General features: G+C 35.5%; 1 protein-coding gene across 2 annotated transcripts; it reads left to right on the top strand.

The window, feature by feature from the left end:
- The first annotated feature begins 1,496 nt into the window (after window positions 1-1,496).
- LOC113300171 (myosin-11-like) lies at window positions 1,497-10,363 on the top strand. 2 transcript variants are annotated; one of them, XM_026549370.1, is made up of 10 exons: window positions 1,497-1,613; window positions 2,605-2,687; window positions 3,352-3,619; window positions 3,718-4,014; window positions 4,096-7,566; window positions 7,804-8,626; window positions 8,716-9,368; window positions 9,513-9,666; window positions 9,759-9,840; window positions 10,009-10,363. In XM_026549370.1, exons 3-10 carry the CDS (start codon window positions 3,383-3,385, stop codon window positions 10,109-10,111), a joined length of 5,820 nt encoding a protein of 1,939 aa, XP_026405155.1. In that variant the 5' UTR covers window positions 1,497-1,613; window positions 2,605-2,687; window positions 3,352-3,382; the 3' UTR covers window positions 10,112-10,363. The 2 variants fall into 2 exon arrangements, with proteins under 2 accessions (XP_026405155.1, XP_026405156.1); XM_026549371.1 differs by lacking the exons at window positions 1,497-1,613; window positions 2,605-2,687 and having other exon boundaries at window positions 3,480-3,619; window positions 3,755-4,014.
- Window positions 10,364-17,730: the final 7,367 nt, after the last annotated feature.

Consider the following 17,730-nt stretch of genomic DNA (forward strand, 5'->3'; position numbering starts at 1 on the left):
AACAAGGATGTAGCGCTCGCTGCGCGGTCAGGCTGGATGTTGCTTGCGTATGAGTGTTTGGACCAACATCGGGCATTAGGCTCGTAGTCGAGACGAGACTTTGTGCTTGCATCAGTAAAAGTCTTTATACTCGTGTGCAAGGTGAGATTTTATGCTTGTGATAAAAGCAAGATTTAAGTGCTCACGTGCAAGGTGAGGCTTTAGGTGCTTGCAATGTGATGCAAGGATAAATATTGAAGTGTCCAAGCAATCCTGATCTTGAACTCGATCATGTTGCTGCTCCAAGTGCACACAAAAGTTTTTCAAACCCATAAAGTTTTGTCTACATCTTGTAGGTAACTGAAACACGATCGCAATGAGCCAAAAATCACTCAATTTTGACTTGAAACGAAGAAGATATCGAAGACACAAAACAATGAATTGAATCGGGAAACCACGTGACTCAGGCCTGACTTAGCTGATCGGATGCTAACGTGGCAGACCGAGTTGCTGATTGGCTTGTCTTTCTAGTCTAGTCGCTATTGGCTTTATATTAACATCAATTAGAATTATAACAACACAAAGCAACTACCTCACATGCAACACAAGGTATGCAGGTAATCATTCAACCGGATGCACCCCACAATCCCAATGCCATATTTGTAGTTATTAGTGAAGTGCGTCACACACACTAGACGGTATAAAAGAATATTTACGATTATGCCCACTTTGATTTTGATCTTGATAAATCAGTTACGTAATGTTATACTTGAGCGAGTAAATTTGCACCATTTAAGTGAAATTGCGAGTTCATTTGGTCATCAATCTTTCTTTATATCTTATTATTAATTCTTCATAACTTTTTATGAAATGCCAATTAGCCTGAGACTGCGGTTTGACTATGTTGCTTCTAAGTTTGGGAAAACCGATTCAAGGCCGTGCAACGCATGGAGACAACACTAGTATAAGAATTCAAAATTAGATGAAGAAAAATATTAATAGTGCATTTGGATACCAGAAGTATAAGTCAGGAGTAGAAGTCAGAAGCGAAAACATTATGCTCAAAAAGTTGATTTCTTTACTTTTGAAAGTCATTCTAAAATTGTGTACCCAAACTAATTTTTGATTTTTTTACTTTCAGAAGTCAAAAAAACAACTTCTGGATGTGTATCCAAAAAGCCTACTAGCGTGTTTGGATGTGAATCTGCTTCTGATTTCTGCTCAGAAACAATACTATTTTGCTTCATAAAAAGTTAACTTTTCAACTTCTAGAAACCGTTTTGAAATTTGACAACTAAATTGACTACTGACTTTTCGACTTCTATAACTCAAAAAGCCACTTCTGGTGAGTTAAAACGGGCTATTCTTTGTAGGACGTACCTATTTTCGATCTTCCAGCTGTTTCTCATCCGTGATACAAATGTAAGCAAAATGTACAAAAAAGTAAGGGTAATATCGTAACTTCCCCTTTTATAAAAATTACTCCTGAAACAGAAACCCAACCCTAATGTTTCTCCATTTTTCTTTACTGAAGTTCTCCACAGATTTTCAACGGGCTTTGTCAAAAACTACATCATCCATTCAGCTGTGAGGATTCAGAGAAGATCAATTTCTCAGAGATTATAAAAACAATAGTAAGTACCCGTCATCTCTACCGAATAGCTCAAGAACAGTTTTTTTTTTTCTTTTTTCGATTGATCAATCAAATACCTTGTAGTTAGACTGATTCAAAGAAAAAATTAGTGAAATGGGGTTCGTTATTTCTTATAAATTGCTTGTGATTTGGAACTTTGAATTGATTTTTTTATTTTTTTGAATAAATGAAAAAGATACTGCAATTGATCCATTTCCGATCGATTTTGGGAAAGTTTTCACTGATTTGATTGTAGTTGAAGGAAATTGTTCATCAATTTTGATTAATTATCTCAAAGTTCATCTTAATTTCATGAATTGTGATGAAATTGAAAAAAAAGTTGCAAAACTTAAACCAATTGGTTACTGACGAATTACATTGAAACCTAAAACCATATCCCTTTGGTCGACCAACAATAAACTCAGCTTACAGATTACTTATTAGGGTCTATTGATTTGAATATGAGATTATGGGAACTGTATCTATCATGTTTGTACGAGCTTATTGACTTAACCTGTTGGGAACTCTCTTCCGGCAATGGTACTGATGGCCATAATTTATCCTCCTTTAGGAATGTTACTGTTTCGCGTCTAAGCTTTGCATCAAATGGTTTTCATGATATGAAGCTTCATTAAACCATCACACTCTTCAGTAAAAAAAAAACTACATATTATTCAATTTATCTACCAGAGAGTTGAACTCTCACTTTGTGCAACTTTCTCATACTTGAAGGTTTGCCATGCTGCCTGAAAGAATTTTTTGATAGCATGTTGCTAGTAGTTGTTTCTTATAGCTGTATGATTTAATAAAGCCAGGAAACTCTCTGTTGTTTTCTTCATCAAGGAAAAACTTGAATCTCTGGTTTAGATTTATTAACTCCAGTTTGTTCGTTGTCTGGATTTAAAAAGAAATTTAATTTGTGAACTTTAGTTATTTATGTAAATTCCAAACAAGATATCACCTTCTGATTCCTTGCCGCAATTATTAACCAGGTCAAGAATACAATTTCCTGGGGACTGGGGTATATGATTGTCTCCAGTGTCCTCATATCACTGGTGCACCCAGTTATCATCAGGTATTAATGTCCCTTCTTCTTCTTCTCTTATATCGTTGCTGTATTCTGTTGAAATAGTAATCTCGGTAGTGTCCTGTGGCATTTTGCGTTCAACTTCTCTTTTGCTTTGTCGATCAATTTGGGTTTCCAGGTTTCGACATTTAGAAACTTTAGGTAATTTCAGAAACACGGTACCATTAGAAGAGTGTGAGGTTACTAATATTTGTGTTTTTCGGGTTTTTTTTCGTTTGATGTTGTATGTACGTATAGTAGTGATTGTCAGTTTATGGAACTCCATCATATGATAGTCCTGGATAAGGTTAATTTCTGTTTAGATCAAGTGATTTTCAGCTTAGTGTGGGATACACATTTGCTTTATTGGGAAAGGGATACACATTTGCTTTATTGGGAAATATAGAAAATGAAAAACAAACCAATTTAGCTGTTCTATGGTGACATATACGGGACTATTACAATGCCAAATTGTGCAAGACAATGAGTCTTTTTATGGAGTACAAGATTGTATGCATCACACATGCATGTGGCTAGTTATGCTTACCAGTTTTCTTCTGCTGGAAAAACGCATCTCGCATATGCTTGGCTAATTATGCTTATCAGTTTCTGTCTCAAAAACTCACTTATTGTGTTTTTTCAATTGATTTCTGTGTGCATATTTTATTGTTAGGATAAGAAATTAGGTTCATGTGAGGACTGAGATGTCTGACAGTTCAGAAAAGCATGAAGATTTGAGGAACTCCATGGTATTTGAAAATGGGGGAATCGACGGAAATGAACATGAAATTGAAGTTACTGAGTCAACTCCATATCTAGGGGTTTCATCTGAAGATGTTGATTCGGCAGCTGAGGAAGGACCAAATGGTTTTGCTACTAACCACAGTATTAATGCTGGAGACGCTGAAACGCAACCACCAGCTACCAAATTAGATCATCAGGTAGGTTATGATTGTTTGTTAATTTTAGAATTTTTAGGTTTTTTGTAGTTTATTTGTGGATTTTGAGGTCTGAATTGGATGCTATAATGAAAACCCAGGAGAGTCTGAAGGAAGATATGTTTGTTGATGCTTCAGATGAGTTGGATTTGGATAATAACAGGAAGAATATTGATGTTGAACAAGAACGACCTGTTGTCTCCATCAATGAAACCCAGGACGAGAGTCATCACATCATGGTGGAAGCAGAAGAGGAGAAAGTTGGTACAGAGGAATCTGGTTCTTCGCCGATGGAGGATGGTGGACAAACTCCTGTATTTGTTGATGAGGTTTCACAACTTCGGGCAATGTTGAATAAAACTGTTGCTGAGAAAGACACAATGGCGCATGAGTATAAGGTCGGGAATTTGAACTATGTGGATATTTTTGTTTTCGTCTGGTTGGGAAATATCTCATTCGAGTTTGTATTTGTGGTGCAGGTCGAAAGAAATGGCTTCATAAGAGAACTTTTTACACTTCGTCAGAAGCTTGAGGTTATCACTAGTCAGCATTCGCCAGTTGAGACTGGTGAAGGGCAAGCTGAGAATCATCATCAGGAAGAAAAAGTGGAGGGGGTAAAAGGTAGTAGCGATGAGTTGATTTCTCCACTGCAGAGAATGATCAGTGACTGTTCCAGATTAACCATGCGTCTTGAAAGTGTTTTAAATGAAAAGTTGCAGTCTGGGGATGTGGTAAAACAACTCGAAACTGTTATTTTCCAGAAGGATCAAGAGATTGAGGATCTTAATGCGAAAGTCAATGACCTTTCGGTTTCCAAAAGTGCTGTTGAATCTCACATGGAAGCACTTCAACAGACGTTGAAAGAATCATCTGAAGTGCATAATGAGTCAAACCTACATGCAGAGGTTGTATTGAAGAGGTTATTAGTTTCTGTTAGTGCAATAGTCAAGCAAGAGGACTTGTTGGATGATTCTGCTAGTGACAAGTTATCTCTTGTTGAAAGGGGAATCTCTTTAATGATTGAGAACTATAATCAGTTTCTTGTTGAAATTGATGGTCTCAAACAATGTTTGACTGAGGTTAGGTCGGATTTCAATGTACCGGAGGAAAAGGATTTTGGGTTTGTTTTTGGTGTTGCCTGTGAAGAGCTTTTTTCCTGCAAAAGAAAGGAGGTTGATTTTGTTGCAAAGTTAAATCAACTAGAAGCTGAAAATAACAAACTGATGAAGGAACTAGACAAGGAGAAAGAGACGTTAGAAGTGGTGAAGGAAGAAGCCATCAGAACCAAAGGGGAACTGGAGCAGGAAAAGGTTAGGTCTGCTAATACAAAAGAAAAGCTTGGCATGGCCGTCACAAAAGGTAAGGCACTGGTTCAGCAGAGGGATTCACTGAAGCACTCAATTGCTGAAAAGACAAATGAACTTCAGGAATGTTTGCAGAAATTACAAGAGAAATCTGATTCCCTTGAGGCTGCTGCCGAGGAGTTGGTCAGAAGCCAAATTTTGGCAGTCTCACTTCAGGAATCATTGGCTGAGAAGATGAATGAGCTTCAGGATTGTTTGCACAGATTACAAGAGAAATCAAATTCCCTAGAAGCTGCTGAAGGTACTTCCGAGGAGTTGGTGAGAAGCCAAAATCTGACAGCTACACTCCAGGAATTACTCTCCACGAAGGAAGCTATTCTCAAGGAAATTGAAGACATCTTGCCTGAGGGTATGCTTGCTGAACATCAGTCCACGAATATACTAGAAAGAGTCAGATGGCTTGTGGATCATAAGAATAAATTGGATGATATCTCTTTTGAATTTCACAAAGTGAAAGATGTTTTATCTGCAGCTAACCTGCCAGAAACAGTTCTCTCTTCCAACTTGGATTCGCAGATAAACTGGCTCAAGGAGTCATTTTCACAAGCTAAAGTTGACATAACAAAGTTGCAAGGTGAAGTTGCTAGTGCTTGGGTGTCTGTTGGCTTACATGAATCGGAGTTGGCTGAAGCACGTAATGAGATTGACCTACTGAGTGTGTCTCTTTCTGCAGAGAAAGAGGAGAAGGGTACTCTTCAAATGGCATTGTATGACCTATCTCGCAAATATGAAGCAGTTTCTGAAAATGAGCACCGGGTTTCATCTGAAAAGGATGGACTAATAAGAAAGTTTCTAGAGGCTTCTGAGATGCAAAACCCGGAGGACTCTGATCAAGCTGACATTGCTATGCTTGTAGAGAAGTGCATTAAGAAGATCAAGGAGCAAAACAGTACCACTTCGGAGGTTTCTCTTTTTGGCACAGAACAGTTTGAGAGAATGCAGAGTTTACTGTATATACAGAATCAGAAACTGGTGCTATGTGAGAACATATTAGAAGAAGAGATGGTGGAGAAATCGAAACTGATGAACTTGGCAAGCGAGTTAGAAAGAGTGTCTCGAGAAAGTGATGCACTAAAGGATGAAAATAAGTCTCTGCAAAACGATCTCGAGCGAGCTGAGGATAAAACTGCTTTGGTTAGGGAAAAGCTATCAATGGCTGTGAAGAAAGGCAAGGGTATGGTCCAAGAAAGGGAAAACCTGAAACGTTCTATAGATGAGAGGAATATCGAAATTGAAAACCTCAAGCAAAAGTTGGAGCAGCAAGAGTCTGTTGTTTCTGAGTGCAGAGATCAAATTAATAAACTTTCACCTGATTTGGAAAGCATGTCTAATTTAGAATCTGATTTGGTGGCCATGAAAGAGCAGAGAGATCAATTCCAGCAGTCCTTACAAGAGAGCAATAATACTTTGCAGATAGTAGTTAAGTCAATTGATATTGCCATTACTGTTGATGCAACTTTCGAGGATCCTGTGGAAAAGGTGAAATGGCTTTTGCAGTGTTATCATGATTTTCAAGCTGCCAAGTCTCGTGCGGAACAAGAGTTAGAAACAGTAAACCAGGAAAACATTTCAATGTCCAGCAAATTGGAAGAGGCAGATGCAACTATTAAATCACTGGAAAATGAATTATCGAAGTGTAGTGAAGATCTCTCTCTTCTGACACAAGCAAAGCAAGACATCGAAGTCAGCAAGGCCTATGTTGAGGAGGAGTTAGAAAAATCAAAAGAAGAGGCTGGACTTAAAGCTACAAAATTCACAGAGGTTCTTGCCACTATAAAGTCACTTGAAGAAGCAGAATCATCTGCCGAGAGAAGAATTTCTGTTCTTGTTGAGGAGAAGGCTGCTGCAGGAAACGAGCTAGAGAAGGCAAAATCAGGAGTAGATTCTCAAGCTAGTGAGTTAGCAGAGGCGAACCGAAGTATAAAATCACTTGAAGAAGCAGTATCATCTGCCGAGAGAAGAATTTCTATTCTTGTTGAGGAGAAGGCTGCTGCAGAAAACGAGCTAGAGAAGGCAAAAGCAGGAGTAGATTCTCAAGCTGGTGAGTTAGCAGAGGCGAATCGAACTATAAAATCACTTGAAGATGCTCTATCTCGGGTGGAAAAGCATGCCTCCGTGCTTTCTGAAGAACGGAACGATTCCCAAGTTGCTAGAGATCTCTTGGAGAAGGAGCTAGAGGAAGCAAAAACTGAAGCCAGCGTTCAAGCTAGCAAGGTATCAGATGCATACACAACAATAAAATCTCTGGAAGATGCATTAGCAAATGCAGAGAATGACATTGCGGTGCTTGTCAATGAAAAGAGAAATACTGAACAGGAAATAGCAGCACTTAATGCAAAGTTAAGTTCATCCGTGGAAGAATTGGCTGGAACTCGTGGAGCCTCCGAAGGGCAGTCTGTGGAGCTACTGGAGCACCTCAATGATCTAGAAATGTTAATGAAAGATAGCACGCTGCTCTTTTTATTAACACAAGGCTTTAAGAAAAAACTTGAGAGCCTAAGAGACATGCACCTCCTTCTAGAAGGAATACGAGATCGGTTCGTTGAGGAAGGCTCGGGACTATTGCCTGCTCAAGCTGGCACAGAGGTACAGTTTTGATATATGTCTTTGAACACCTTGTTTTTCATTGCAAAGTAATAAATGACCCTATCTCCGAGTTCTAGTTTCAAATGAAATGAAGATTGGGACAATAGATTTTTTTGTGTTAGCCGCCGACTATCCTCACAATTATTGATAATATGATCTTCGCTGCAATTTCCTTCCCTTGATCTTCTCATGTGTTTTTCCAAAAGTTTATACGGCTTCTTGATGTTTATATTTCAGAAGGATCATCACCTGGAAAATCTTTCTCCAACAGACCTTGAAAACTTTCATAACGATACAATGCACAACAGTGAGGGTAGTGCTGCGGACTCTAAGAATATCTCCTCATATTTCAAAGATATCATAGAAGGTTTCAATATGAAGAATAAATTGATCAAAGATAGTTTTGTAGGGTTTTCTGGTTCTATGGATGACTATGTTGCAGTCCTCACCGAAGCATTGCAGCAAACAATGGATGGAGTTGTTGCAACGCTTGAGACTATGGAATCTTTGAAGCAGCAGGTGAAAAACGTGGAAATTCATAACCATGAGCAAGAGAGCGTGATAGATAAGTTTCAGAATGATGTGACTATGATGCTTTCTGCATGCAAGGATATTGTTGATGAGCTGAGATTTGAAGATGAAAATTTGAACTCTAGCTTGTTCTCAGGTGAAAGGAAAGCTGGTGGTGATGCAGTGGAAGAGCAACGGGCCTTACTTGGCACTCAAGGTGTTAAAGTGTTAGAGAATGTTCTAAGTGCTACTAAAAAATTTCAAAGTCAAAATAAACAGTTGGAGAGCTTAAATAGTGCATGTGAGGTTACCATTGAAGATTTACAGACTGAATTGGAAGGGACCAAATTAAACCTTGAAAGTGTCACGCAAGAAAGGGATCTTCATCAAAGCAGAGCATCTAAGTTGGAGACTGCTTTAGAAGAGTTGAAGAGTTCCTGCAACTCGATGAATCTTAAACTGGATGAATGTCTTGCCATGGAAGATGTATTGAGGGAAAAAGAAGCAGAACTATCGTCCTTGCACGTTTCTTTAGCAAGTAAAAGTCAAGGTATGTAAACTCAAGTTAACCTTAGATTTAAGCTGTAAATCATTATTGGTTTTGTCTAATGACTTGTTTGATCCTCTTTGTGATTTCAGAAAAAGAAGGCCGCCTTCTTTCAGAAGGCCAAATTCAAACCCTTCTAGAGAAGATAAATGGAATTGAGATCCCTTTTAGGGTGTCAGAATTGAAGAACACGAAATCTTTTGTGGCAGATCCTGTTCAGAAGCTCTTTTACGTTGTGGATACAGTTGCACAGATGCAACATCAGCTTGAATTATCTGCTCATGACAAGGAAGAACTGCAATCTAGACTTTCAGAAAGTGTTCAGGAAATTGAGCATCTGAAAAAGGAAGCTGGAGATATTATTAGCATTAACCAAGAGCTAGAACATTCAAAGAGTGACTTAGCTAAGTTAGCCTTTGATTTGGAGAAAATAATTCAGAAATTTGGAGGGGATGAGTTAATTAAAGAACAGAAATCTGTTGCCGTAAGAAATCTGTTGCCTGTTTTAGAAAAGCTGATCAAAGATCTAATCCTAGAATCTGAAAATTCAAAGGCTAGAGCCCAGGAACTGGGTGTCGAATTGCATGGGAACAAAAAGTTTATGGATGAGCTGTCAGCAAAAGTTGCATTACTTGAAGTTCCAGTTCGTAAGGGTCTGCCTCCATCAGATGCTGTCCAGGATAGGAGCATACTTGAAGGGCCTTCATTGGCATCTGGTTCAGAGATATCTGAAATTGAAACCATTGTAAGCAATTTTGACTTAGGTTTTAAGCTTTCCATACATGGTTGTTATGTTGATCGATACACACATATACCTTGAATACGGTATCCAGTTTTAGTCTTGACAGTTAGAGTTGCTTATACAAATCACTCACTTTTGCTAATGTAGGGTCCAGCTGGAAGGAACTCCACATCCCCCGCTGCTTCTTCTTCTGCGGCTCATGTGAGGTCCATGAGGAAGGGATCAAGTGACCATCTTGCTCTAACTATTGATTCCGAATCCGATCGGCTACTCAACGTCCCTGAAACTGACGATGATAAAGGTTTGAATGCAGTTTTATGTACTAGATGATCACTTTCTTAAAGTAGTTGTTTTGAGTAGCTTTGGGTGGATTTCATAGCTGCTTTCTTGCAGGTCATGTGTTCAAATCATTAAATACATCTGGCCTCGTCCCCAAACAAGGAAAGCTTTTAGCTGATCGGATCGACGGGATCTGGTACATTTTCAGTTTTCCTGTTCTTTTATTTCTACTTATTTTTGGGCACCACATGAAGTGTATGAATATCTTACAATTCACTTTTTCCCATCTCTAGCTAAGGATGTAAATACTACTTGATCCCTTCACTAGTTGCTTACAATTATGTGATTCATCTTTTGATTGCAGGGTATCTGGAGGTCGAATTTTGATGAGTCGTCCCAGAGCAAGAATAGGTGTCGTAGCTTACTGTCTGTTGTTGCATATTTGGTTGTTAGCCAACATTTTGTGATAGAATCATTCCAACATCAAACGCTTCCACAATTCTTTTACATTACTGCAAGTTGTACTTGTATTATAGGTGTAAGTTGGCTCCGTCTTGTTTTCATTTCTATTTTTTTTTCTTTATGAATCTCCAGAACCACATTTTAGAGTTCTGGAGAATCCGAGCTTACATACAAGTAGAAATTGTCTTAAACTGTTCCACATTTGATCATTGAATTATAATTCAAAGGAAATTTATATAGAATGAGCTCTTGTACAATTATACCTTTTTTTTTTGTGAATGTCACATTCTGGTTACTGTATTTTCCTCTGGCCATTATCCCAATAACGTCGCTGGCTTCAGAATCTCGTAATGCACATATAATGATGTTTGAAATTTCAGCTGTGTACAATGCGAGGATTTCTAACATGATGAAATAGGTAAATTCGGAGTTGCAAGAAAGCCTTTTATCAGATGCAGATGTAACCTCACTTGCTTTTTACAGGGATTGAACCCGTGACTTTGTGGTTAAGAGCCACACGCTCTAACCAGCTGAGCTATTCCAGCTTAGTTGCGCTTTAATATAAGAATGATTTTTTGGGCACTACTCAAAAATGGTGGGGGACTACTAAGTCATAAGAATATCTATCCTATCATTATAAGGGGTGTCCTAAAGTGTGGAAATGACTAACATATCCTTAACCTAATTTAATCTAAAACCAACCTAATAATCACCTATATATATATAACCACCACCTCCTCCCGCCACCACCACCGACAATCACCTACCACCTCCACCACCACCACCTATACATGTATAACTTAATTTAAATCATTAACAAAGATATTCTCACAAACCCATTACTTGTCTTTCGTTTGTGGTTGAAAAAATGAAAAGTAATCATCAAAATGAGTTGAAAATGTAAGTTGCAGAGATAAGTTCGGATAGGAATTATGTGAAAAACTTTGTCGAGCTAGCGAAACTCAACTATAATGGAGGTTTTTTCTTTTTTCAAAGAAAAGTTCGGTTACGTTGCAAAAGAAATGTCCCAACCGAACTTTTGGTTCGGTTTCGTCACAAAAAAGTTCGGTTACGTCGCAAAAGAAAAATGTCCAAACCGGTTTCGTCGCAAAAAGTTCGGTTTTGTCACACAAAGTTCGGTTATGTCGCAAAAAATCAGTTTTGTCGCAAAAAGTTCGGTTATGTCGCAAATTTTTTCTCCTAACCGAACTTTTCTCTGAAAGAAAAAACTCCATTAAAGCTGAGTTCGGCTATCTGTGTTTTCAGATGTCGTAGCTGTACTTTTTTAACCAAACCGAAATCAATTTGTAAATTGTTCATTTTTAGGAATGTTTTGGCTAATTCAAGCACCATTAACTAAATTTGAAGTATCCGCGAGTACCCAAAACATCGTACTCTTGTTGTGGCTCTTAAAGAAAAAGATCTATTTTTTTTTCCAAAACCCTCATCTTCATATCATCTTCTTCCACCCAATAATTCTCCTTTTAATAAAAATCAACTTATTAGTTTAATCTCACTAATCATTATACTAACTAATTTTATTACCAAGGGAAAGTTTGGTATTAAAAAAAAACTTAGATAAGGGGTGACTCAAAATTACTTCTAATATCCATTCAAAAAATGAAGAGTAGTCCCCCTCCATTTTTGAGTAGTGCCCAAAAAACCATTCTCGTGTAACTAAAGTTTTGAAAATTATCTTTTCTCAAAATGTTACCAGTTCAGTTTATGACACATTTCGTTTTTTGCATTATGGAATTTATCAAGTGCTCGCATTGCGGAAACTTAAGAATACTTTGTAGTGAAGTTCTAGACTAGTAGATGACACAAATGCATAGAGGATCTTTTTAGCATTTTGGGTTGGGCTTAATTCATTAAACAGTGAGGTTGAGCATCGAACAAAATGTAAGTGTTTCAAAATAAGAAACCTATTTTGAGGCATACTAGATTTTTTTGAGGCATATTAAATAATGCCAAAATAAGGTCACTAAATAATAAACAACATCACCCCTCATCCACCATTTTTGATAATGGCATAACTACCCTTATATAATTAGTGTAAATGATTATGATTAGAATTGATTAATTATGAATTTTAAGGATTGATTAAACATTAAATTATTAGTGGTGAATTAGTAGAAAAATCAAATTTATGTAAGAGAGTTGGGATTTTTGAGAGGAAGAAGAAGAAGTGAAGAAAAAAAGCTTGGGTTTTGACTTTTGAGATTTTAGTGATTAGAAGTGACCAAAATGTGTGATTCAAATCAGAGGTAAAGTTCTATCGAGGTTTAATTTCCTTTTATAAGTTGAATCTGTCAAAAAATTGAATTTTTAAAACCCAGATCTGCTGACCAGATGAACAGTTCGGCTCAAAAGTTATCAGCCGAACTTCACTCAGAAACTGAATCATCCACTAGGTTCGGCTTGAAAAATTGAGGTTCTGCTGGAAAATTGAGGTTCGGCTGAAAATATTGTAAAGTCGCATTAGCCGAACATAATGTTTCTCTAAATCATACACTAAGTTCGGCTTAAAATTGATACCGCAAGATCAGCTGAACTGATCTTCTGAAAACCGTAATTTCATCTTTGAAATCATATTCTACCGATCAAACAAAATAAAATCAATCAAAAACAAGATGGGTTTGTTACGCATACATTCTAAAATACATCTAAGAGCAATTGAGATTTGGATTTCGCATTCCAACATCGCTCACTTCGATTCGTGTTTCCTTTGTTTGATTAATTTCTTTATTGAATTGGAGTCCTAAATGTTTAAGTTTAAAGTTTATTTTGATTTTTAGTTTTTTGAGGATAAGGGAAATATGACAAATTGAAATTATTTAGGGATATATAGGTAATTACACTACCTTTAGACACCCCTTATAAACCCACCCTAGATAATATAATGGATGAGTATGCCTCAAAAAAAATGAGTATGCCTCAAAATAGGTTTCACTTGTAAGGTCAGATGAACTATAACCCAAAATAAATTTCGAAATTCTAGAGTTCATGAATTATTATTAAATTGATAACATCTGTAAAAAACTTAACATGATAATCTGTATGGTTGTCGAAGGTTTTACCTAGGATACAAAAAAAAAAAAGATTAAGCGTAAGGATCACAATGTGGTTTGGTGAATATAGGCCTGACCAAGGAAATCTAAGATTGTACTATACAGATAAGATATTCCAATGCACAATATGTGTAATTTCTGGTAATTATCTCTAAATTTGGTTCCTACATTGTATTTGATTCTAATACTTCTATGTTACTTTAATTCTAATATTTTCTATTCTTGATAATTTCAATATGGAAATAGTTATAGGTTTGTGGAGACAAATATTAAACAATTATTAAAAAAACACCATCTAGATACCGAAGTAAATCTTTGCTCGGTGTTCATTCTATCTTGATAAAATACCAACGGAGTAACATAAAATAATCTAGATATAAGAATTTATGAAGGAGTTAAGAGGTTGAACGAATGGAGTAAGTTTCGGCTTGAGACTTGGTAGCCAACAATTACGTGTCTTTAAAGAGGAAAAGTTTGAAGTTTTTAATTTTGACAAAATCCGGATCTCTGAATAGTTGCTGAATCGGAACACGAACCTTGAAGTTTTCGTTTAAATCATACACATGATATAGAAACTAATACTGATACATACCGTAATAATCAATCCTTGACAAGATATCTAGCAATACTGCTTCATACTGTGTTAACGATACTTGTCTCATTGATATCCAGTTCATAAGAAGAAGGAGAATAATTGAGACTGGAGTCCAAAAATGAATGCCCCCATGATTTGACGAATGTATGAAGCCCTGCAATATTTAGCAACCCATAAGCAAAATAAGGAAAAATTAAGTAAAGAAGAGAAACTACAAAAAAAGAAAAAGAGGTGAAGAAAAATCCTAAAAAGTAAGAAACCTAAGGAAACTATATTTCTAGTTCAATGACTGAAGAAACAAGACTTCAAAAGGATCACACTATAGAGAAACGAAATTTTGATCATTATCTTTTAGAAATTGTGTAAAGAAAACATGAAATATTAAGTCGAAAAAGAGAAGAAAGATATTCATTGATTTAATTCATGTCCGTTCTTAGTAAATTTAATATTACATATAAATATGATAGTAAAAAAAAATACTTATTTTTAAACACAGTGAAATAGAATAAAACAATTTCCAGAGATATATTCGTTTGTTATCCTTTGCTACAACAACAATAGCTGAACCTAATTTTTTTTTTCAGAAACAATTTGATCGCATTTTAAATCACTTTTAGCTTTAGTTTGTATTTTGCAAATGTTCAATTATTTTTTTACATAGCTCAGCACAACAACGCACATCGGGAAAACATTTTTGTAAAACTCACAACAATACCACACTAAGTATTAGTTAAAAAATAAAATACATAAATAAAACAATAAATTAACAAACCCACCAAGTTAATTAAAAAAATTAAAACAATCAAAATACAGAAATTAAACAAAAAATTAACAAACACACTAAGTTGATTAGGATAAGCAATACTCACATAGAAATTAAGCATTCTCTTAAATGTAGCAAAACAGATCGGCAGGTTTGGGTAAACCTTCCGATCAAGAATACCTCCTAGGCCTGTCAGTTTCCAAGCCTCTTTGAACTGATTAAACTGGTCTTACTGAAAACTTGATGCCGCCAGGAGTATAGATCTCAAAAAACCCATTGTTAGACATTGCGAAATCATGCAGCTCCTAAACAATATCAAAGAGATGTTTGTCGTCCCCAAGTAGATCTGATCCAGTGTCGATGTAGGTTGTAGGTAAGGATCTAGTGCTGGTTTCTCTTGTGTGGATCATATTTCCCGGAATCCTCATCACACTCTGTTGCTTCAGCGACTTGTTTCTCTTTTATGTTAATCTCATAACCACCGGTATCTAAGGTTTGGTTGGTAGTTACATTCTGATCGGAACCAGTAAGAGCTTCAACAGTTGATACAGGTTTAAATCCTTGATCTACAATAATCTCTATCCTTCTTCCATTAGTTAACAGTGGATCTTCATTCTCAGAACGCTGGGTATCAGTGTGATCAACCATGGTGAAGAGATGGTGAGAGAGTTAAAACGATGGAGGTGGTTGATTAGAAAAGAAATCATCTCTTCTTTAGTATATATATATATATATTTGCTGCCATCATTAATAAAATAAATTATTTATTATCATTTTTAATTTGACATTTATTATGGCATATTAATAAAAACATTTATTATGAAGAATCAATGAAACATTAGTAACATGGTAAATTTTATCCGTTAGATGCATTTCTAATCCCAATCACAACCATCGGTTATGATAAACAATTATATCCACAGATTTATCTTTTATGAGAATAAATCTCAGTCTTTCTTTATCTAAGCTAAGTTAGCCAAACTTTGTTTTGTATTCTTGAAATATGTGTCTTAATAAGAGTTTATAAGCTAGCTAAACATGCTAGATCTCTTAAAATTTCTAGAATCTGGATATGAAGTCCATCATGTTTTATCATTTTAAAATTAATATCGATATATTTAATTTATTTATAATTTAATATCGTCTCGGAAAGATGGGGTTTTAATGAAATTCAGTAAATTAAAAAGTAGTTTCGGGTTTATAATTTTATTTATAATAAATGAAAGATATTTTGGGAATGGAACCCAAAATAATTAAAAACCACACTACTAAGCACAGTTGGGATGCTTCAAAAAATTTTTTTGGATAAGACGGCCGACCCTATAATAATGTCAGTTGGCGTAATAATCCGGCGCCTAGAAATCTTTTACAATAGAAGGGAAACTAGGTTTTCTAATAGATTTCCTAAAATAATCCACTAAAGGATTAGCTAAATAGTCCAAGCTATTTATAGGTCAAGGATGGGTTTTTTGTCTGTTGTTAGGATCTCATCGAGGTCGTGTCAGAAAGTTAGGGTTTTTAATTCGTATTTTGGATCACCGAGCCCTAAATTAAGAATTTTTTTCTCTCCATCTCGATCAATCTTAGAAGAATTCCCTTATCTCTTTTTTCTTATTCTATGATTAATTTTTAATTATTAATCTCCGATTAATACTTCAAATCTCTGATTAGTAGTTTCATTAATATTTTAGTTCGATTTCGTAAATTACAAGAAGCTATAAAATATGCAACTCAATTGACTAGTTTTTTTTTATCATTATTTTGTTTTATTGAGTAATAATAAGTTATTTTATAAGTCTTTCGGTTTTGGTTAATAATTATTAAGGGTAAAGTAAACAACAAGCTATAACATATGCAACTCAATGGAACAATTTTTTTATCTTTATTTTGCTTTATCTAGTAATGATAAGTTATTTTATAAGTCTTTCAATTTTAGTTAATAATTATTAAGGGTAAAGTAAACAACAAAAATTCGTATTAAAAGAAGAAAAAACAAAGTAAAGTAAAGAAAAAAATAAATAGCAAGTATGTCATTTTCATCTGCGACATGGTTTAGTAAGTAATTTATTTTAGGTGCATCTCAAATGCATATTAATTAATTTGTTATCAGTATGGAATATTTGGTGTACGTACATTAAATTATATGTAAAATTTAAAGAAAAATAATTTTTGGATTTGTAGGTTATGATATTTACACTTTACTAACCCCCCTCAAACTGAGCTGTGAGTGATCAAGAACACTTAGTTTGTATCTGGGAAAATCAAACCTTGCAGTAGACAATCCCTTAGGGTTCTTTTGGCACCAGTGAGTTTGATTTATAGGTATTCAAAACAAACTATAAATCCAACTACCTGGAAATTCAACCGCCTCCGGTGTAATATTTTTTTTTTGGCATCAAAAGAGCAGCCAAAAGGTTGAGACATAATTATTTTTGATAAAAAGAAGAATGAAAGCTCTTTCTGATAGTGTGAATCGTTTGAAATCACAAGAGATAAGAAGAATCCAAACTCTTTTTGATAGTGTGAAACGTTTGAAATCAGGATTCGTTTGTGCTGATATTTTCTGATAAACGAAATCGGTATTCTAATCAATTCGATTAGTACATACGAAAATCAGGAAATATAATTAAAGGGAAAAAAAAGTAGATTAAGGTTCATTATTGTACTGTACTGATACAAAAACAAGAAAAACGCCATTTGATCATGAAAACTTTTGTTCCCCTAGATTATATTTACAAACCCAGACTTATTTGGTTTTGGTATATCAATCAAAAGATGATTAAAAGAAGTACATGAAAGGACGAAGAACAAATATTTAACAATAATATCCATAGTGAATACATGAGAAAATAGTGTGATTTTCCTAGATTAAGCCTGTAATTTTTTGTCTCTACAGCTGAACATGAAAGGAAAGAGGAAAAATGGGGAATAAAGAGAGAAAGATGGAAAAAAAGGAGGATTTGAAAATCGCAGGGTTAGGGTGTCGACTTCTTTTCCACTAATGGAAGGAAAAAGAGTTGACAAGAAAAAAATTCCACTCGAAAAAAAAGTTACGCCAAAGAAGGATAATATGAACCACCTCCTCCAACTACCTCTCCTGACTCCACTCCACCGTTTCCAAACACACTCTTAATGAAAAACATTAGCTACCTGATGATGAGTGAAAACATGAAATACCTGTAATTTCTTTGACTA

This window comes from Papaver somniferum, chromosome 7 (genome assembly GCF_003573695.1).
Source record: "Papaver somniferum cultivar HN1 chromosome 7, ASM357369v1, whole genome shotgun sequence".
Taxonomy (NCBI): domain Eukaryota; kingdom Viridiplantae; phylum Streptophyta; class Magnoliopsida; order Ranunculales; family Papaveraceae; genus Papaver; species Papaver somniferum.

Excerpts from the sequence above, each read along its gene's own strand:
- LOC113300171 (XM_026549370.1), top strand. The coding sequence starts at position 3,383 with ATGTCTGACAGTTCAGAAAAGCATGAAGATTTGAGGAACTCCATGGTA. Across the intron at positions 3,620-3,717 it reads CTACCAAATTAGATCATCAG|GAGAGTCTGAAGGAAGATAT; the intron begins GTAGGTTATGAT and ends ATGAAAACCCAG. Across the intron at positions 9,369-9,512 it reads TATCTGAAATTGAAACCATT|GGTCCAGCTGGAAGGAACTC; the intron begins GTAAGCAATTTT and ends TTGCTAATGTAG.